At 36.8% G+C, this 23,907-nt stretch overlaps 1 protein-coding gene across 2 annotated transcripts in view; it reads right to left on the reverse strand.

Annotated features, from left to right (window-relative positions):
* Positions 1-339: 339 nt before the first annotated feature.
* Positions 340-23,907, reverse strand: part of LOC109048000 (leucine-rich repeat and immunoglobulin-like domain-containing nogo receptor-interacting protein 2) — a 231,775-nt gene continuing 208,207 nt past the window's right edge. The window contains exons 1-2 of one of the 2 annotated variants that reach the window (XM_042770081.1): positions 12,460-12,589; positions 340-3,247 (exon numbers count right to left, since the gene is read on the reverse strand). In XM_042770081.1, the coding sequence (XP_042626015.1) occupies positions 1,388-3,247; positions 12,460-12,480 (1,881 nt within the window). In that variant the 5' untranslated portion in view covers positions 12,481-12,589 and the 3' untranslated portion in view covers positions 340-1,387. Of the gene's footprint in view, positions 3,248-12,459; positions 12,590-23,907 lie in introns of those variants that run through there. The other variant, XM_042770082.1, reaches the window with a different exon arrangement.

A 23,907-nucleotide genomic window follows, 5' to 3' on the forward strand; every position in this document is an offset into this window, starting at 1 on the left:
ACAGGGTCAAAAGCTTTTCTAGAGATGTTTCTCTAGATAACGTGCTTCCTGCTGTGGAGATAATACATGCAAAGTATCTTAGTTCAACAGCATTTGGTCTCATCTTTTCCTCACGTATATTTTCTCTGATTCATCCAGTTTCTTTAGTTCAACCTCAGATTGCCTAACAGTGTTTGGACAGCAGAGTTACATGCAAACCACCTTAATTATATGTAATTAAATTGTCTTTCAGAGTATATATAATATACCTTATCCAAAGAAACACTGTAGTTTGCACTGTGAAATATAAATTTAAATATAATATACATTCAATTAGATAAGTCTAAATACAACATCGGATTACAAATCAATATTCTTTATTCCACATACATGTATTTTTTCTTTACTTTGAACTGTTTACAGTCTAAATGATTCAACAACAAAATGAGGAACTACCACAACAAAGTCAGAATTTCTTACTAGGGAAGGAAAGAAAAATAAAATAATTATAAAAAAAATGATTAATGGTGGCTTGACTGGAAATGGAGACATTTTGTATTTTGTACCAGATGAGTGGTTAGAGTCACAGAAATGGACAAGAGTACAACTAAAAATGATGTGTGTTAATTGATGTGCATACTTGGAGCAAAACCATAGGGAAAAAAAACAACAACATGAATTTAAACCATTTGAAAATCTTTACCTTGTGTTATTGAGTTTGAACTTAAAGGCCTTTGTTAATAAATAATCTCTTTTCTTTTTTTCCAGATTATAAACAAATATAATATTCTTCATATCAGGAGAATGACTTGGGGTAGACAAACGGCACACACGTTCCCTGGAGTTACATTTCAGACCTGCTAAAGCCCTTTGTCTTCCATCCTCAAACAGTTTGAGTAGTGAGATGATGGCTTGGTCACACAGTATTTCCTTCTAATCACGGGAAATGTTAATTTTGGCGGTCACTGCATTTTGTGAACAATACAAAAGAAAGTGTTTATACATGTTAACATACACATACATAACTGAGAATTACGTACATATATGCAGGATAATGAGGGAGAGAACAGATTCCAATCATCTGTTGGTCGCAGTGAGAAAGCATGTGCGAGCCTCGGCAAATAAGAGTAATACTTGAATTTTACAAATCGGTTCTGTACACAATTTGTGTTGGAGTGTTGGTGAACATCCCCTCCTACCAAGAGGGTTTCATACAAATTGAAAATGGTTCACTATTGACACATATTATTCTCCTTGCGCATCCAGTGAAGTCCAAACTTAACCAAAACCTGGACTGAATCTGAGGGACTGTTGAGTTTCCTGGCATCGATCTGAAGGAGTCCTGTTCCAGGTACCAATTGTGAAACAAAGATCAGCGTAAATTCCCACTGGTATTACTTTTAATGTCTTAAATCATTTTCATGTTAAAGCGACGTGGTCCAGCACCCTGGTCCACCTCCTCAGCGGAGGTCCCATTGGACTTTGAGCGTGGCACATACTCAATATCAATATTGTTTTTATGTTTGCCTTTTCCTCGACTCCATACAAACAGGAGCAGAAAGCAGAAGAGAACCACTCCTAGGAATGTGAAACAGCCCATGGCTGTAGAAACTAAGATAGTCTTTAGGTCCAGGCCAAAGGTCACATTGGGGAGGTTGGTACCATTGGCAGTGGCATTGCTTGTATCCGTGTAATGCTGGGTCCTGTTGGCATACAGCGATCCCAGACTTTTCACTGCCAGTGATACCATAAGAGTGTCATTGCCTGCTGTGTTAGAGGCCACACACATATACACACCATCATCCTGAACCTCTGCTGCCTTGATATCCAACGAGCCATTGTTGTGGACTGTCACCCTGCCATGGCTCCTGTTGGTCAGGTGTCTCCGGCGTGGGGTGACCCAGGAAATAGTGGGCCTCGGGGTTCCATCTGCACTGCAGTGTAATCGGGCCGACTGTCCCTCCTCCACGGACACCATCTGAGTCCGATTTTCTCGGATCTTCGGCTTGGTGCAGGTCACGTAGTAGGATAGCAGGGTCTCTTTGAACTCCTTAAAGGGGCGTCCATGGATTCCTTCTGGAGTGCTGCACTCGGGCTGGGTGTCCCCAAAAGAAATTGAATGGCGCCTTTGCAGCAACCACATGAGACGGCAGTCGCACACCAGAGGATTGTTGTTGATCAACAGCACCTCTAGGGCCTCAGGAGCATGGAATACCCCCCTCTCCAGGGTATCAAGGCGGTTGTGGGAGACATTTAGCAAATGGAGCCAGCGGATGCCCTGGAAAGCATAGGGTTCGATGGAAACCAGTTGAGATCCAGCCAACCTCAGCTCACGCAATCGCACTAGGTCCCGAAGCAGGCCACCCTCCACCACCCGAATGCGACTGTAGGAGAGGTTAAGGTGTGTGAGGTAAGGCAGGTGGCGAAGAGCCTGGTAAGGGAAAGTGGACAGGTTGGTGTTGGTAATAGAAAGTGTGGTGAGGTTGAGGCCATGCAGAGAATTAATAGGGACCACATCCAGTGATGGCCAGTTGTCAATTTCTAGGTGACGTAGGTGGAACAGCTTCTTGAAGGAGTAGGGGTGTAGAGTGCTGATACTGAGGTAGCGCATATGTAGGCTCACCAGGTTGTGCAGGTGGGACAGGGCATCTGTGGGCACCACCGTCAAGTTACAGCGCTCCAGCGTCAGGCTCTCCAGTGACAATAGACCACTGAAGGCCCGATGGGAGATGTAGATTAACTCATTGTCTCCAACTTCTAATGACCTGAGGTTGCGCAGGTCCTGGAACATATAGTCCACCAGAATGACAACTTTGTTGTCACTGATATCCAGGTTCGTCAGGTTGGAGAGGCCGGAGAAGACGCCTAGAGAGAGGAGCTTGATGCGGTTGCTCTTTAAACTCAGTGTGTGGAGGCTGTAGAGCAAGTTGAAGGCTCCGGGCTCAACATAGGCAATGATATTCCCACTCAGGTCCAGTTCTTCTATGTGTGGATAGGCAGCAAAGTCATCAGGGTTGACTGCCGGGATGCGATTCTTGCTGAGATCAAGGATTCGTGTCTCAGTTGGGACTCCATCAGGGATGGCATTGTAGCGCTTGCGGTGGCAGATGACAGAGCGGCTCTGGGCGGAGCACTCACAGCGGGCGGGGCAGGCCAGAGTGGAGCCCACGAACACGGCCACCAAGGCCAGCCCCAGCAAAGGCTGCCAGCAAGACACGGCTGTGTGCAGCATGACTCGACTCAAACAGTCCAACATACTGTCATGGCTCTAAAAGAAACAGAAAAATGAAACGTTAGTATATGAGCAAACATGTTTTGGCATATTATATTGCATAGAAACCATAAGTAATATACAGATAATAAAATGTCTAAACTAGGGACTTAATCCCATTTACCAGTATTGGTTAGTGTCTTGTAACATTATATACACAACATGAATTCAACTAAAATATCAGGAGACACCACTCAATGGACTTGATATGAATTTGTTTGTACTGCACATATATAACTAGCTGATCATGTAGCTATGCACATACAAATGAACACTGCCTCAGTTCTTGCTTCTGGGCTTATGTGCATGGATTAATTTGGACTTTCTCACCATGACATTTCTGTGTGGTTTTGCAGTTTTCATTAAGCTCCTTTTTAAAGCGAATTCTTTTCCCACAAAATATATGTTCATTAATAGTAGTATACAGTATTATAAATATACTGTAAAAGAGTTGTTCAAAGTAACTGTTAAATACATATTCATTAAATGCTAATTCAATTATTAACATTCACTGAGGATTACTTAGAGAACAAAGACCATAAATTACACAATTAACTTAACTAACATGGTCTTATTTTTAAAGCGGATAGCAGCATAAATTATTTTGTTGTTTGAAAGATTTTGTTCACTATGTCTACAGAAAAAACATTTGCTTATCAGGTTAAGCCTTGAATATATAAACTGTTTGGCTTTATTTTTCTAAATCTCCCTTATAACTTTCAATGAATATACATTAATCATTTGTACAGCACAAACACATATACAGACACAAGACAAACCAGAATTGTAATGATTTCCAAACTGCGCCCTGCCGCATCATCAATATAAATAGTTGGAAGGCACAATCCACTGGTGCAGACATTAAAGATGCAATTATGTAGATTATTACAAAGGCGGAAAAGATGAGTAAATGAGGCCTCGGAGGTTAATAAAACACATTTACTGCTTTTTTAGACATTCACCTTAATACAACCTCTGCACAAGACTCAAAACAAATCATAGTTGAATCATATCAATTTTTTCCTGATATCAACAGAACCAAATTTAGGATCTGTTCATGTGTGTGAGTTCACCTCTAAATGAGAAGCTGACTGCATGTGAAACAAAACACAATAACCAGATGACAATAAAACATGCAACTTCTTGTTTGTGAAACACCTGTACCATTTGTTTTAAACTTGTGACCTTGATGTTGGACTCTTTCAGATATTATTCTCAGACAAAGGCTTTAATTTTTTTATATTTTACTTTCTGTGGAACTTCTTGACATCTTGTACTTTTAACCCCTTCTCTTAATCTACCTGGCTCTGTTGTTGTGACAACCACCTGATGGACAAAATCAAGCCCCGTCCCCTAATATTTCTCATTGAATATTCTGTTTAAAATGGAAATATGTCATATAAGTAAAATGGGATATAAACAACATTTCCTTGTTGACTTTAGAAGCACTGCCAGTGTTATTACTCTTCTCTTTTTTCTACTCTTCTATTTTTTTTGCCTTAGCACACTCAGCATCATGTGAAAAATCTCACTGCAGTCAAGTCACAGTGGTGCCTGCCTGTGTGCATCAGCAAAAACAAGCACTCACACATGATGCATGTGGAGACACTTTCATAAACATCCTGCAGTTTGACTAAGTGTGCATGTGCTTGTTTGATTGTGAACACAATTTCACAGTCACATTTAAAATTGAGATGTCTGTTTGTAAGTTCATGCATCATAGTGTTGAAGTCATAGTAACTTCTGCACTTGCACTGCATCTGGTCTGAACTTACTTTAAATTGTGGAATGGGTATGTCAATGTTTGACCTCTAGAGGGCAGGTTTGCATAATAGGGCGATTCCATAAACCAAAATGAGGTCATAAGTAATAACAGATATAATCAAAGGAGCATCATGTATTATAAGTGTGTTCATTTGTAAATTTAGACAATATTTAAATTAACTATAATGTAATTTGAACATTTTATAAGAGCTAGATTGAACCAGCCTTCGGTGAACAGTACAAACTAATGCGTGTCATTATTGCGTAATGAACTAGAGTTTAATGATGTAAACATAATTTTTGATTGTTCCTAAGCATTTGGCAAAGATAAAACAATGTGATGTTCAAGTAGAAAATGCAAAAATGAGTATCTGCAAAGCTCAACGATGAATAGTGTGTAAGTGTGTGGGTGTATGTTGGTGAAGCAGACAGATTGTGAAACAGGTTGTGAAAAGTGCACAGACACAGCAGCTCATCTAGTGTGTCATAGGCCGCACTAAATTTAAAGAGAGAAAAAGAGGAGCAGAAAACCCGCAGGCACAAAACACAGCCTTGGTAAGTTTTAAAACATGCATATGCTTTTTCATAATACGACATGAAATGCCACGCATCCGCAGAGAGCAAATTGCATTTGTAGCAAATGTACAGTCTTCTCTTGCACGTAACAGATTAATTGGGTGCAGGTGGTGACGGTGACAGGAGACTTATACATGAGTCTAAATATTGACAGTATTTTTCCTCAACCCAGAGAATGACCAGTGAAAGAGAACAAAAACAGGGAAAAAAAGGAAAAAAAAAAACATTGCACAACTGTTCCTTGTTTAGTCAGAGTGTCTGTTTTGCCTGATCAAAATATATGCTAATTATCACAAAAAATGTATTCGGTGTCATGTGTATTTCTGGCTTTATTAGCATTGCCAATTATGTCTTGAAATTAAACAGAATAGGAATAAATGAGACTTAGTATGATAAGACGGGAACACATTCTCCCTCATAGCATGCCTATGTTTAGATTCCCACAATGAGCAATTTGAAGCATTAAGCTTGTGTTGACGTGTCTCCAAGAGAGCAGGTGCTCATAGTGAAGAAACACCTCCTCACCTTGTTTCTATCAAGAGTATTATTAGATGACAAAATTAGTCTTTTTTCGCTAACATGCACATACACACAGATAATGACAGACTAGTGTCTACAAACAAGCATTTACACATCACTACTTCATATTTAATGAATAATTTGTACCTACAGTAGGTTAACCTTTCACTGATCATATTGGTTATTTCCCGCAAGCTGAATTTAGTTGCTTCTTTGTTAGCTATTCGATACCGTATTGATCGTCACTATCAGGGAAAGTTATATATGGAATCAATTGGTCTTTTTTCAAATCCACACAACACATTTGTTCATGACTCATGCCTCATGATATTAACACATTTTCAAATCTCAGGTGGTTTGGATAGGCTAATTACAACATTCCACACAATGGTTTGGCTCTAATTTTGTAACGCTATAAATATAATGCTATATTTAAATAAATAAGTAGGATTGGATGCGAATTAATCCATTGGGTTTAAACTGGATTGTGAAAATTTCTCAGTATCTCTGCTGAAAAAAACAAAACAAAACAAAACAAAAGCCGGTCTTAGCTAGCTTAAAATGATCTTCCAGCCTAAGCTGTTCTTCAGCTGGTCTACCTGTTGTCCCATCCTGAAAAGTGCTCAAATCCTAACCAGGTTAAGAGGCTAGCAAATCATCTTGTACCAACTGGATCCAACAAGGATAATGCAGGTGATTATAGAGAAAAGGCTGAAAAATGAGAAGGATTGGTGACATCAACTCAAACTGAAATTCATTATAATGACATTTTATGAAGACAAACATTTTTTTTTTTTTTTTGCCTTTGGAAAAAAAAGTGCAACAATTAATCACTCACAACATTTAACTCACAATCGCTTCATAACATGCACAAAGAAATTAAATAGGGCCAGGTTTGATATCATGACTTTAAAGCCTGACATAATCAGTGCATAGTAAACTAAATGCGGTCTATGAAATATCTAACTTGACCATTTCATAAATGACACGATGAATGAATCTTCAATAAGTCATGATGCATTTTGCTTGCCATTCAATCTGCAAATTAATTTAATTTACTCTTCTATGCTGACATGTGAATGCATGCCTGCTAAAGACATAGGGAGAGAAGGATAGCATTTAAACACCTGGGATGTGTATTTTGTCCCGACCAGGTTGTGATCGGCTTAAAGTGTGTGAATGGTCCTCCCTGGCTCTGTCAACCAGACTAGAACCGAGTCTAATACCCTTACATGGACTCCCCAGCATTTTCTGGTCTTTTGCCCTGGCAGTTTTAGGCTTTAGATAACAAACTGGACTCCTGTGCAATCAAGCAACAAATGTCATTTTAAGCCAAGATGTGCTCTATCTCCACTCAGAGACTATCTTGGTCTTTCTGATGTGGACCACCATGATATGATGGATATATTTTGTTTATTTCACATTTAAGAAAATGCTTGATAGTTAGACTATTTTTCCAATCGGCCACTAAGTGAACAAGGTACAGGTATCATGGGATGAAAAATAGTGTAAGCTCTGGAATAATTACACAAAATTAAATATAATCATGCGGAAAGAATGAGGTACAGCATGGTTGCATGCACGGTCATTAGCATTTGAATGGAGACAACTCTCAGTTTGGCACTTGTCCCACCTCTTCTTAGCCACAAGACAAGTTTCAAGAGAGTTAAAATGATTTTTAAATGAAAAATAAATAATTAAATCGCTCACTAACTTTTTTTTTTTTTTTTTTTGTGTAAAGCATCCAAATTCAATATCCAAATAGCTATACGTTATAAATATTATTATTTTTTGTTGCAATGACAACACCATAAACAGAGCGCAAGATAAATTTCAGTTGTTTTTTCCACACTCACATTAATACATATACACAACACACCTGTCTCAGCTGGACACAAAGCTTTAGAGAAATAATCACCTCACACAAACAGATGTGTTAGAAGTACAGCCTAAAAATAGCAAGTGTTTTTTTTTTTCTTTTCACACTTTGAGTGTTTTTCAGATTACAACAAAGGCAGAGAGATTTCCATCCTGGTGAGTGTAGCTTGTTTGCTATATGCTTACTCGAATAATACAAACACATATGGATTTCACAAACAACGTTTTTGTTGTTTTAGGTTAAAACATTCCAGTAAACATTATCAGCATTGGCATGGATTTCTTTATTTAACAGCTTTGTCCCAGCAGAAAGCTCAGTGTTCACATCAATATAATTGTTAATGTTATTAAATCATTGCTTTATTGTAATGAGTCTCATATCTTTAACAACGCTACCCAGAAGGAAAGATGTAATTAACTCGGAGGTTCAAACAGAGGAAGGGTGAACATCTAGCCCTTAATTTTTTAGCGGGCTTGTGTGATATCATCACAGCCATTGGTAATGAGGAGCCAAAGAAGACCCCTTAAAAGTTTCCTCCAGCTCAACTGTAAGGAGAACTCCACAGATCTTTATCAAAATGTCATCTTCTAGGCTGAGAACAGCTACAGCAGGTTTGTCAGTATAAGGATATCGTGACGTCACATCTGTTAGCCACTTTAACTGTTGTTGGAGGTTCAATAATATTAGCATTTGAAAAACTCTCCAGCAGGATGTTAAACACCACATGCAATGGTTCATGGAAGTGGCCCCAGTGGCCCCTTTACCAAAATAAATCATTATTTTCTAATATTGATTCAGATTTACAAAGTTAGTTTTTACACATAGTCCAATCAGAAGTGCCTCTGCACATAAATTGAAAATACCAATATCAGATTGACTAATGCGGAAATGACAAATTCATCGATTCCTGAATACATAACCATTTAATCCAGTGTGACTGACATGGCAAGGGGAATGTGCTTTGATCCAAGATATCCTCCGCAAAGCAATCAATTTCACTGGAGTTGAACTGTAGTAACAGCTGGATGCTTTGATAGGTGGCGAAAAGCTTTTGTAAACACAATTTTCCCCCCCTAATATCTGTATTACTGAGACTTTACTTTATAAAGCACAAAATAATCTCAATTTTTAAATAAATAAATAAGAAAACATTATATCAACCCCAAATTTTAGAACAGTATTGTATATAATAACAACAACAACAATAATAATAATGAATTATAATGAAAAGCATTTTCATATTTTATAAAAGCATATTTTATATGGTAGTACATTTATTCATTTCTTAATGGGACTGGGAACTGATGGGTTGGTAAACTGCATCAATTTTGATGACTCTGCTTTTCAAAAGCTGTCTCTGACCTGGAGCTTTATTTATTTATCTGTTTTATGAGGTGATTTTCATGCTGGGTAACAAAAAGCCCTGAAGAGCAATTTACAGTTTTTCACCTCCCCATGTGAGGAGATCCAATTGCTGCGGCAGCACAATCGGCCGCCCCCACTGAGGAAGTGAGGTGGAATCAACATCTCTGACTGTGAGAATCAAAGGCAAAATCTGAAAACCCCACTAATTATGCTGCGACCAACCATACACTTCACAGAGAGCTCATCAGGAGGAACGAGCCTGCGTTAATTAGTGATAAAGCAATAGACGAAGAGAGATGCTTCTCTTGTTCCTCTCACCGATAACCCTCTGTTAAGAGTGCATCCAAGAAGTAGAGTGAAATTCAACTGCTATTTCTTTATGCTCATTTTCTCTTTCCTGTCCACTTCAGGGATGCCTGCTTTATTTTTTTTACCCCTTCAGTAAAATTAGTTTCACTTGTGCATTGTGTCAAGAGTATAGGTGTGTTTAAAGAAATGGTATTCAGAATTCAAATCCTTTAGCATTTCCATTTTGCTTAAAGATTCATCCTCCTGACAGCAAGCAAGTCTCCACTAAACTAAGACTTGTTTCTGTGAATTATGTGCGCAATAATTCTGACTAAAATAAACATTTTGCTATAAGTAGAAAAATTTGCACTCAGAAATTGCTAGTAAATTTCACAAACATTTACAAAGAAACAGCAAGTGACATTTGAATTAAACGTGAAATTTTGAAGCAGAGAAGCTGAAATAGTATTTTCTTGCACTCTAAAAAACTTTGTTCGTATTTATGTATTTATTTATTTGTCAATGTATGAGCACTAACTGTAAACAGACTATTATAATGGTGTATAAATATAATTACTGTGTTCAGATAATTGAATGTACGTACCCATTACCATTTAACATTTAGTTTGTGATTTTTTTCTTTATAATATTTAAATTAGTGATTTTAACTTCTTACTTTAACTAAAGGTTAAACAAACAGAGTTCCCACAAACATAATAACAACTTTATCATTTACATTTGAACAGATTGAGCAAAAAACATTGACTATTGTTAATTTAAAACAGAAGATGCATAATTTTATGTTCTGGCTCAGTATGTGGAGCTAGAAATCCTCAACCTTTTAAGCTTAATTCCTTATGGTATAACTCCTTTTTGTATAAAGAGCCCTGCTGTGAGACCTGAGGGGGCAAAGTGAGGCTGGATCACATTTGTAGGTTTATCTCTCTAGGAAGTCCTAAACAATGAGAATTAATGGCTTCTTGGTGCCGTTCGACCACCATTCAAAATGATAAAGTCAGTCATATTTTCCTCATGGTTGCTCAAGTTAATATAATACATCAAGTTAATGTGCTACATAAAATGCTGTTAAAAGAGAATAAACACAGTAGCAGCTGAACTGGTGGAGGGAGCAAGAGACAGAGAAATGCAGAGTACATGCAATATAGATCAGACTTGAATTAGCTTTTAAAGGTAATAGTCAACACTTGAGTGCTTGGCACAGCTGGTCCACCAACACAGGTGCCGCACAAGTCACCTTGCACTATATTCTTAAATGCATTTTGATAGTCCAATTTGTAGTGGAGGGTCTCTTTTGAACATCATGGCTTTCTCAGTGCACCTTGAGAGATATATCTTCGAGATACAGAAAGTACAGTAAGGCACTTTCCACAGATGCGCTACACTTTAGTGTTCCTATGACTTCTAAAGTAGTAGAGGAACGGTGACACATTATAATAAAATTCAGTTGTAAGGCATTTATAAGTGATTAGATGATGATTAACTAATCATTTACACAACATGAATATATGTTCACAAATGATTAAGTAATATGCTAACGATTTACAAATCTGTCAAAAGTTATCTTAAAAAATAGCATTTCATGAAATAATCAAAAATATCCTTAGTAAATGGTAAATAAGTTATTAGTTAATATATTATTGATCACTTATAAATCATTGAAATGTCAACATTGTACTATTATCTCACAACATTAAAATACTCCATGTGTGTCAGAGAAGACATCTGTCTATACCCTCACCAGTCAGCCCTTCCATTGCAATACACACTACAAAGTATTCAAAACCTATTGTGTAAAGGCATGAATAAATCATTTACAAAGCTTTCTGCATCCCCTTATCTAAAGTGTTACCTACTCATCAGTTGTAAATGTTTTCTGATGGTTAAGCATCGAGTTCTAGTCTCAAAGCATTATTGTCCTAAAAAAAGAAAGAAGAGATATAGGTAAGATGCAGACAAGAATAATTGTCCAATGTTATAGCATCAGCAGTTATGCTAATATTTCCCGAAGGTAGCGTAAAAGCTGTTTGTAATTACAGACAGTAACAAAGCCAGCCGGCATATCCAATACTTCAGAAAGTCTAAAAACGGAGAGGAAACAGATGCCTTCTGTTCTCAGCGTGAATACATTTGGAGTGTCAGCAGGAAGCAACAGCAAGCGTGTGTATAGCCCGCGTGGTCTCAGAGAGGCTGGGGCCGTGTGGGAAGCTGAAGTGTGTATTATGAGGTCAGTGTGCGCACACTCATTCTCTGAAGAACTTTAGTCATGAATGTGGGCTAGACTATATTAGGAATACATCAGGTGTGCATGATCACAACACTTGACTTTGCCCAACAGGAGTGACAGCAAAGAAAACTGACAACCTCCCCACGTCCCAGAACAAAATAGTACAGACCTGATATGAATGCAGTTAGATTTCGGAAAGTTAGATTATGACAAAGAAGTCTGTCATATAAAAAAAGTCTTCCTTCCCCTAGGATTTATGCACACATGTGAGAAGAATATCTTTCAAATTACATATTGTAGAGTGTGAAATTACATTTCCCAAGGAATGAACTGCAAAAATAATGAAACTAGAGGCACTGAGCAGTAATGATGCTTCAGAACAACAGCTCTCAAGGTTGCCTCCTCAAAACAAAGCACCCGCTCCATCTCTCTCCCTCTCCCACATCCTTTACCCAAGACTAAAACGAGAAACAGCCAGTTAGAGATATTCAATCCCATCCAGAGCCATTATGATTGGTATAAGAAGTGCAAACATTCAGAGGAGCTCATAATCCAATGAAAGGAGCAGCGTACCATCTTTTCCCGTCTCTTCATCCTGCCCAAGCAGTGCCATTGACAAGCTCTCACTAATCCCAGCTGGAATCCAGCTCAAACACAGAATGGTCCTCCATCTCCATCTGCTAAGTCTTCTCCTCTTCTCTCCTCCAAGCTCCCTCCCTTTTTCCCTCTCTCTCCCTCCCTCTTTCAATCCAAACAGATGGAATAGTCAGCAAAAAAACATAACCTTTAACCTTTAGTCGATGCAATTACAGAATTACAGGTTAAATGGATGAAAACACCCATGCACACACACACACAAATATGTGTATGTATGTTTGTGTATGTACACACACACACACAACACACACACACACACACACACACACACACACACACACACACACATATATATATATATATATATATATATTATATATATATATAGTATATATATATATATAATATAAAGAATATATATAAAACTTATTTTTTTTTAATAACATAATATAATATAACGGGTAGGCAACGTTGGTCCTGGAGTGCCGATGCCCTGCAGAGTTTAAATCCAACTCTGGAAAAAACCCTCACTTGTCTGTAGCCTTCGTAATCCTGAAGATCTTGATCAGCTTGTTCGGGTGTGTTTGATTAGGGTAAGAGCTAAACTCTGCAGGACAGCGGCACTCCAGGACCGACGGTGCCTATCACTGTAATATATAATATATAATATAATATAATATAATATAATATAATATAATATAATATAATATAATATAATATAATATAATATAATATAATATAATATAATATAATATAATATAATATAATATAATTAATATACACTTTTATCCAAAGCAACTTACAAATGAGGACAATGGAAGCAATCAAAATCAACAAAAGAGCAATGATACACAAGTGCTATAACAAGTCTCAGTTAGCTTAATGCAGTACACATAGCAAGGGCTTTTTAAATAAATATAATAAATAAAAAGAAAACAGATAGAATAGAAAAAGAATAGAGCACGCTAGTGTTAGAGCTCTTTTTTGCTTTTGTTAACTGTGTATTTTATTTAAAGAATAATGATTGAATAGAAAAAGTTTAGTAGAATAGTTTTAGATTTTTTTTTTTTTTAAAGAATAGAATTAGAATAGTGAGTGCTAAAGTTAGAGGGTCATTTACATAAAAAAAAAAAATACAAGAAAAAAGAAGTCATATATAATATAATATAATATAATATAATATAATATAATATAATATAATATAATATAATATAATATTATTTTTAAATAATAAATACAAACATATTGTTCCATAAATTAAAATGAATTACATTTAGCTTAAGCTTAATACTCCCCCTACTTAAACACATTATTTATCTTTTTTTTTTTTTTTTTTTTAAACTTACATGTATTCATGGTGAGCCTCTTTAGTAGAATTACTAGTCAATGGCCTTCTTAGATTCTGGATGTCATGCTGAAGTCTATGAGTGTCTTGTTCATCTTTTTTTATTGTTGCTGGCATTAGAGACACTCTCTCTGCATATCAATCACTTAAACAGAGATTAGCATTTCATTTGAGAGCCATTACCGTTAAAAATTAAATAAAAATTAAGTTAAATGTGTTCAATTATAGTCCATCACATCCATGAGACAGCTGATTTTTAATGATCCATGAATAATAGATATTAATTGTATCAGTAAGCCTGGATACCTGTGCAGAGTAAATAATAAGGTTTTATGCATTGCAGCTTTGGACCAAGCCCATAATCTAATATTTTGATCTGTTATAGTTTTGAACAATGTGCTTCTTGTCAAAAGAAAGTGAAAGAAGCACATGGCTGAAAACAGGGATTTTGGGATGACAATGACAGATGAATCATCCCATTCTCTAATGATGTCTCATGTGATTCTTCTGCATTAATTTGTGATTGATATGTTACAGCACATAGATTGCTGTATTTTTTCTGATTAGGGTTACTGAAATAATCAACTTGGATGAACTCTAGTGCTGTATCACAGCAGTGTGTTTTCATTCCTCATGTGTGTCATCAGTCTGGATGAGGTCACCAATGTAGTCGATACTACAGCCAGTAGCTTTAACACAATATATGTGAAGGAAAACAGCTGCACCTGTCGCAAAAAATCCAATGCTGGTGTGGTAAGTACACGGGCTTGTTTTTATCTACCATCTGTTGGCACATTATTGACAAGGAACTTGCCCAGTGTTCAACATTGGCACAGTAGAGCTCAGAATCACCATGCTGAGTGTTCAGCATGACTGTGATAAGCTGCATTATTAATGCTTTTTTTCAGTATTGGAAAATATGGAAAATAATGTGGTTCAGTGGCAGATATAAAATATTACTGAGCTACTACAAAGTTCAGAAATGAATATAAAACTTTATGTACTTCAAATTGTAATTTGAAACACTAAGGGCATATAAACCTTAAATGCTTTTCTAAAACTTCCAAATAAGGAAGTCTTTTTTCCCTATGTAAATTCATTTATTTGAATTTCAATTCATTTTTATTCCACTTCCTTAAATTTAAATTTACATTGTACTGAATCCTGTTTTCTACCTCTCTTTACATTAATTTCAAATGCAGTCATTCCTAAATCAATTCTGTATTGTGCACAACCCTGTTCAATACTGCAGCATTCAGAAGGATCATGTGTTCCTGTGCCACCTGTGTTCCAAGTGTCCTCACATTATGACCACAGTTCCCTTGTGTATCTTAGTAAGTAGATTAAAAACAACCACTCTTTTTGAAAAGTGACTCAGTGATAAGACTGAATTAAGGTCTTCCTTGCTGACCCCCTGGTCCCAGAGGACCCTGAAAACCCTTAAGAGGGACCACACATGGCTAATTCTCTCTGCTACTTTATAAGTTAATGAACCCGTCAAAGGCTGAATGCATGAGTTACTCCAACACTTCTCCATATTTTATGTCTCTGTCTTATTAGGTGGCAAGGAAGAGTCTCTCGAGGGAACTAGGTCCTATTTGCTGTCCAGGAGATTGATTAGTTATTGATTATACCAGAGTTTGGAGACTGAAATGAAAACATATGTGAAAGCAAGATTATAGGCTGAATTTCCAGATTGCTGATCCTTGTCTTTGTAACTGTTCAATCGATATGGCAATATTGCCAAGTTAATGCACCATGACAACCAGTGTGCCTGTGATTATGACTGGAAATGGTTTCTAAAGCAATACACATTCTGATCCAATAGACTATGAGAACAAATCTGTATTACTTTGTACCATACTTTAAAAAGAATAGTCCACCCGAAAATGAAAATACTGTCATTGTTTACACAACCTAATGTTGCCTCAAACCTGCATAACTTTTTTTTCTGTGACAAAACCAAAGAAGATATTTTGAAGAATGCTGATAACCAAATTGTTTTGGTACACAAAAGAAAACAAAACAAAATATAATTTCTCAAAATATTCCACAGAAAAAAAAGTTTTTTTAAAAAAAGCCCATACATGTTTGGAATGACACACACACACACAAAAATGAATATGGCATAGGAAAGATGACTGTGATATTTAAAGGACTGAAGATTAATAACGAAAGGTCGATTGGATAAAGTGAAAATCTGTTAGTAATATAGAAGAAAATTTAAACCCAAATAGGGCAGTACTCATCTTGCAAAAGAGAAATTGATGCTTGCAGAAGTTATTAAAGGGATAATTTGCCCTCAAATGAAAATTTGAATTCAATCAGTCATGAAAGAAAAGATATTCTGAACTATTTTTGCCCAATACAATTCAATGCCCAAGTCTGTAGGGTTTAAAACAACGTTGGACCACATTGTGTTCTACAGAATAAATGCTGATTTTGTATGGGGTGGGGAGGGATGAACTACCACGTTAAGGTGATATTTATTGTAATGGTATTCACTGTTCTACAGAATAAATGCTGATTTTGTATGGGGTGGGGAGGGATGAACTACCACATTAAGGTGATATTTATTGTAATGGTATTCACCCATCTCAACTCTAACAGGCAAGCTCTAGTCAAACATACAAAAAATACAACAGAATTTCAAGCTTGTTCAGTTCAGTTAAACTCACTTTGAACTTGCCTACACAATAAAATGTTAACAAAGTGACTATATATGTGCATAACATGACTTTGTGTCATTATAAAACAGTGACATTTTCCCTTCTGAAGATATGTTATCTCTCCATTGATATAATCTGTGTTCCCTATTGCTCTTTCCTATGTCTCTGCACTGTTCCTGCTCAGAAATGATCCTCAGATATGTTTCTTTTAATTTTGTCTGTCCTAATTCTTATGCTTGCCTATGGGTTCTTAAGCACTTTCACATCTCTGTATATTTTATAAGAGTGTGCGAGTATGTGAGTGAAGGAGCGAAAATTCAATATGAGGCAAAACAACAAGAAGTATGAAACATAGAGAAGTGAAAGTGAATGTTAAACAACAAGATAAACACAGTCAAATATGAAGTGTACTCATCTTTTGTACATCACAAATCATAAATCTGTTTAAACCCTATAGTAAGTGTCCTTGAATACTGCACATTCTTTGCGGTGCACCATAGAAATCATAATTCTCCAGCCCTCTCGAAGACTCATTTAAAGACTCATGGTGGATAAACAGTGAACAACATTTCAGCAACCTTGAGCACGGTGGAAAAGCCACTCTGCATCCATCTAGCAACTCTATATATCTGAAAGAAACATGTTTAACCCTCAGCTGGTGGTTAGCTTTGTTAAGATGGTCACATGCTGAGATTCACACTCTCAAACAGTCAAACATATGTGAAGAGCCGAGGTGGGTGTTGGGTCTGTGGGTGAAAGATAAGGTGGAAAAATTGGCTTCCCTGCAAACGAGGCTGTTAACAAGCCTTCTATCTCAGTCATTACCTATGGCACATTAGCGATTTCTCTTTCCTTTTCTGGCTGTGCCTACTTTACTTATTGACTCCTGCACTGGCTTCATTAGATGGACCTGATAGGGTATGGTCTTCTCAGAAGTGAACTAAATGACAACTTCCAGCTTGCAACAAGGGAAGCCATGGATTTTTAAATGAAATGGATCACATTGACGGACAAGATGGATCAGTAACACTTTATTATAACTTCCCTTTATAAATAATTAACAAACATTATATTATGCGTAACAGATCATTAGTTAATTTATATTCACATAGCTAGAAATGTAAGATAATGTTCTTGTTAATGTTTACTAATGAACTTACTAAACGTTACCTAATGATTAACATATGTCAAATGCCAGTAAACTTTCAGCTCATATTATCTTTGTTGGTCTTTGTTTGTTGTGTAGACCTTTATTCGCACATCTTTACTAATCATTTATTAATTATTTGTTAATGTTTTTACAGTACCCAATCTAAAGTGGAAACTGTTCATCATTTGTAAATGTTTATAAACGTTTATTAATCATTTGTACCTTTATGAGCAGTCTCAATGGCAAAAAGTGTCCTGAAAGACCTGAATTTACCCCATTCACACATCTTTACTAATTATTTATTAATCATTTGTAAATGTTTATAAATGATTACTAATTTAGTATCTTTATGAGCACTGGACTTTTAGCTACTGTAACAAGGTTTGTGCAAAGGGTGGCTGGTTAAGTTTAGCTAAATGCTTGCTAAAGACTTAACAGATTGTAATTGTGGTGCAAAACATGCTTTTATTTCCTCAACACTCATAGTAGTATACTACTCTTATGTATATTATTAAACAGGATGGATCAAGACAAAGCAGAAGAAACACAATGAGATAAGTTGGGGAGAGATTTGTGCCGCTCTTCACCATCTACCTTCATCCGTTGCATCTTTGCTGCCACATTTCTCTCATTACAGAGCCATTGCTTATAAACGCTGAACAGATAAACCTCTCCATCAACCTCTTTATCCTCTCCCAAATCCCTTCCCAATTATTCCCATTTTTTGCTCCTTCTGGAATCAGGTAGAAAAATGTACCCCTATACCGTCCTTTATTTAGGAAAATGTCATAGCAAGTAGGAGCCCCTCCATTCCTGGCATATCCTAAGTTCAAAATCCAGCAACACAACAAGCTTGTCAACATGCTTGTAATGAAAAGTCGCTCGTGTCACTGTCCGTCAAAATAACCTCAAATGACACAGTGAAATAATATCTGTAGGACTTCTTCCAAACAAATATGTCTTTGGCATTGTCAGAAAGAACTCCTCCTGTCTGAATGAAACTCATAATTGCCCAGTTTGGGACCCTCACTGCTACAGGATACGCAGCCATAAAGACCAATTCACAGAGGACAACGGTTGCCTTAGGGGCTCTTGTTTGTGGAAACTGCAGCTTTACCCTTGTTTTAACTCAAGAATAGTGTTTTACAGAGTCTAAGTAACATGTTTTGTTCATTTCTTAGACACTGAGGAGTCCTGCTCTTACTTGGTTTTGCCATTTAGGATCTAGCATGCTCAAACCAACAATTTATTAACCATTCTACCTTAAGTGTTAAGCTTGAAACTGAATGACTCTCTTCAGGTGTGATCAGGGCTGGTCACTTCCCAACTGAGACTTTCAAATTGCTTTATTAAAGGACCTTAGGGTCCAGTGGCCTAATTACTGTCCAGATGGCTGGTATGCACAGAGTTAGTGATATCCCACAGCCCATCCTGTGCTAATGTTTAATTAGCATTCTGCATTTAAAGGCCAACAGAGGGGTCATGCTGTGCTGATGATGCTCTGTAAAAGATTCAAATGGTTATAAAAACTGAAATCACATAAAATATTTAAAAGGTAATTGTCAACTGTATATTCAAACTTCAAAATTCAAACTGAAATGACAAACACAAAATGAAACCCATTTCTGTTAAATAAATAAATAAAGCTCTGTTAGGTCACAAAAAATAACCAAATATATTTATTTATTCAGAATTAATTTAAAATGCTTCTGTCACACCATGGCCTTGGTCCTCATTTTAAAGCATTTCCAAATAATACTAATACTAATACTAATACTAATACTAATACTAATACTAATACTAATACTAATACTAATACTAATAAAGCATATACAGTAATATGTAATATCATTTTTGCACCATGGCTCTGACTTAAGTATTTTTTTAGAGAAAATAATGTCTGGGAAATATGCCTAGACTCTACATTCAATATATTTTCATGTCCAAAATCATTTTAACAAAGCATTTGGCCAGTATTAATAATTTTCCAGTATCACTTTACATTGAGGAATAAAGGAATTATGTTTTATATATAGGTAGGTCAACATCTTGCTAAGATATGACTCTTAAAGAAAATCATTTAGAGACTTCATACACCAGATTAATAATAAAAAAATCACCTAGTGTGGTGACTCAAGTTTACACAGAGCTGCTTGATAAAAAATGTATAAATAAACAAGACCGCATACTGGGCACAACGAGGCGGTCAACTCCACTTAGCTTTCAGAGAAAGCCAGAGTTAAGCCATTGGTGCCTGAAAATATATACTCTACAGATTTATAAACGCAGTTTAGAGTAAGCACAGAAAAGAACCTTTCCTAAATGTGTTTCAGTCTCTTAAGACTCCAAACCTGGTTCACATTTACTGCTCATCAGAATGGAATAGGGTTCTACTCCACACAGAGCTATCTGCAGATCCATCTCACTTTCATCTGAATTGAAAAGAGCTCAGCGAACTGCAGCAAGAGAGCGTTTCTCGACAATCTGTGCTTTGCGCACACCGGCACTATGGCACATCCAAGCAGGTGATGGGAACTGAACCATTTCAAAGTGCAGGAATGAAGTTGGCACTGGAAGGGAATTTAATAAGTTGCTTGAAGTTCAGAAGAGGACCACAACATGGATCCCTGCCAGGCAGCTGCCCCACACTGGAGCGTGTGAAGAAAACACCTGGGAAATGCTGGAGCTGTGAATCTCTCATCAACAAATCCAGAGGCCAAGATTGAGAATGTGTGAGAAACTGAGGACCGACTAACCTTTAACCACACAACAAAGCTAAAATAGAGCTTCACTGTAAAGGAAGGCTACTATCTCTTTCTCATAGTGCTAAATTGGACATACTGTATATCACAAGAGTCCCAAGAGCCCCATTAACATATCCAAGACATCTTATTGTAGAAGTGAGGGGCTTCAGATGTCGTCTTACTTGATAGATGCTGTGTGTATATTGCTTGCATAATAGGACGAGGACCTCTCCTAAATTCAGCCCTGTTTTCCTTTTCCTTTCCTTTATGTGGCTAACAGGTACAATCTCAGTATTCGTACATACTTGTATACAAATGGCAATGCATACAGTGTAGTGAAAGAATTTAAAACATATATTTGTATTGACTGTATTTATAATAAATCAGATCAAATGTTTAAGCCATAATATGTATTTAATACCTAATTTGACATTATAATGGTTTTATTATGTTCTGTATGATTTTTAATGAGAAGTTGGTATTAGTGTGACAGCACATAGCCTACACAATGGTTTGTCGAAGTTGTAAATAAAAACAAAAATTAAGAAAACAGTATTTTAGTCTTTCAACATTTAATTTGATGTTGCTTGCCATTTATTTATAATCATTTGTCAAATTTATTAGCAATTTCTCAGTACAGATTTATTTTCAGTGTACACAAATCAGTAAATGAATAAATTAAATGTGTTGATGTTACACTGCAACACTGATGCTGTTTCACTTATATTTCATTCTTAGAGTGTTGATGATAATTAAATTCATCCAGAGTAAGAGTGCATATGACTTTATCTTTATTAGTCCAAATTGGAATTCATTTATAAATAAATTAGCCCTTAAAAGGTCTTAATGTGACAAAGTTTTACATCATCTTATGAAAAATGACCCCCTGGCACTGTATCTGATTATTGAATGTTACATTAATCCAGATATAACTAAAAACACTGAACACTGAAAAGATGCATTTTTACATTTTTTTTTGTACATCTCCAAATTTTTAAAAGCAAATGTTGTAAAAGGTTTTGCATTTTCGATGTCAATGTAAATGTACAAAAGCTTATGTGCACACTTACTGTACACAAATGGCCATGAAATATCCAGATCATCCTGGACTATCAACCCCATTCTAGAGTAAAAAGACCAAGGCATTTCTTGTTGCAGATAGGATTGCAGAAATGGACTGGAGAAAGAAAGAATGAGAGAGTGAAAGGAAAAGAGAAAAAGATGTGGAATCACATGATTAGATTGTGAGGCGTGTGAAGTATGCAGCACATCCTCAGTCTTAACAAAGCATGTGTGTAAGGGGATTCCATGGTTCTGTGGAGAGCATTACTTTGAAGCCTTCCATTTCACAAAGATGGAGTGTGCGCAGCAACTTATGGTAATAGCTTGTCAAGAATGAGAAGCATGGCTGAAGTGCTGTCCCTTTTGTTAAAAGGGAAAAATTGAGGTACATTTTGGGACGGGGGAGGTTCCGGAAATTATTTCATCCACTAGAGACAAACAGCAGGACTTTCTATTAGACTCAAAGCCATAATGCACTCTAATAGGCATGTAATGACTCCAGGATCCCTTTAACATTGTCTGGGTTGTCACCATTTCCCCTCTCAATGTCACTTTCTTGTTAAGCCTTTTGGACCTTTCAAAGCTTTCAAATTCATTAGGGGAGTGTCCTAGGTCCAAATCTTCTTATTCTTCTAATTTTATTTTGTTAAATGGGTTGATTAGAGTTTCACATTAAACTAGAGCACTTGGAAGCCACACAAATACAGTGGAAAAGCTGATAACTGAGAGAGAAATGGCCCATGTTTCCAAAAGCATAGCTGAAAAAAGGGAGGAAAAGAAAAGATAATGTGCCCTTTCTTTACCAGCCTAAAATACAGCTTCAATTACTTTTTCAAAATATACGAAGCCCACTTTTATGCATCAAAAGATTTTGTACACCAAAAGAGGCATGACAATACATATTTATTATAACTTAAATAGGCATACATAAAAGATGTACATAAAAATATATTAATATCATTGTGACGAGTGGGGCGGGGCGGGACTCGAGAACGGTGAGTGGTGTAGGTGTCGCTCATTTTCAATTACTCCACCAGCCTCGCTCCGTTCCCACAGCTCTCGGCCCCGCCCCACTCATCACAATCATACTGTTCTTGTCATACAATAAAATAATTTGGACTTGCCATATAGTACTATAATGCGTCACTGGAGCCCTGGACCTTTTGTGATGTTGTAATTCCTATTATGAGAAAATCCACACTTCATCCCTTCAGATATAGTTTACAACAGAGCGATAGAAAGACAGATGGACAGACTTTGTTTCTAAAGCAGCCCGAACCCCATGTGCAGTCACTCCAACAAAGTCTCGTCTCAACTCATCAAATTCTCAAGGTGTAGCTGAAAGCAATTACAGGGAGGCTGGATGGGAAAGCCTAGTGAAGACTTCCCCTTCAAAAGCCCCCATCCATACTCTCACTGGTTCTAATAAGGCCTTGCCTTCCAAACAAGATGAATCATGTTCCACTTTTCTCTGCGCCTCAGCACTTTGTGGTGGTCTCGCAGTGTAGCTTTGTAGCCTTATTAGCCCCTACAACATAATAGACGAGCCAATAACGCATGGGTTTTCTAAACTCCACCTGGAGCGATTGTGAAATAAAGGAATGTGATAGACTTGGAGCCCTGCAGGGTGTTCATTTATCACAGTGTTTGCTAATGCATACATATACTTCTTCAAACTGGATCCAAAACTATTGGATGCCATAGCCATACTGCCACCACACCAGGAACTCAACAAGCAAAATTAAAGATCGATTTGCAGGTGAAATTGCAAACATAATGCCCAAACCTTTAGAAAACAACATCTTAAACCAGCCTATTCTTGCTTGCTGTCTTAGCTACTCAGATAGATAGATAGATAAATGTGTGTGTGTTTTTTTAATATAATGGTATATTAGTTCAAATAATTACGAAATAAAAACTACTGCCCTTTGAACTCAATACATAAATCAAATCCCAAACTGAACATCCCGAAACGTCATTCACAAAGGATTAATTCCTTTCAAGGACATGTATGTCTGAATTAAGATCTCACGCTTCGACTGTAACGACGGTATCCTATTGACTCCTAAAATATCTCTGCTAAGCTCTAATGAAAAATGGCTAAAAATATCAGCGCCTCTTAAATATCTCACACTTCCTGCGAGCACATCCTTGCCTGTCAGGGGGTGAGAGCTTTGTGACATTGTGACATGCTCATACACGCTGTCCACAATGCTAATGCCAACAAACAACTGCCATTTAGTCCCCAGGGTCAGATTTGACTCTGCATACTTCTACAAACCCCGTTCTTATCCTTCCATGTCACATTACATTACACGCGGCAGAAGAGAAAAATCAGTCAACAGAAAAGTGCTTTGGAACATCTTCTAACAACTTCGAAATCTCTTTCCCCTGCACGGCTATGAGAGAAAGAAACTTTTAATTAGTTCTTAAAGATTTAGTGCAATGGACTAT

This window comes from Cyprinus carpio, chromosome A14 (assembly GCF_018340385.1).
Source record: "Cyprinus carpio isolate SPL01 chromosome A14, ASM1834038v1, whole genome shotgun sequence".
Taxonomy (NCBI): Eukaryota; Metazoa; Chordata; class Actinopteri; order Cypriniformes; family Cyprinidae; genus Cyprinus; species Cyprinus carpio.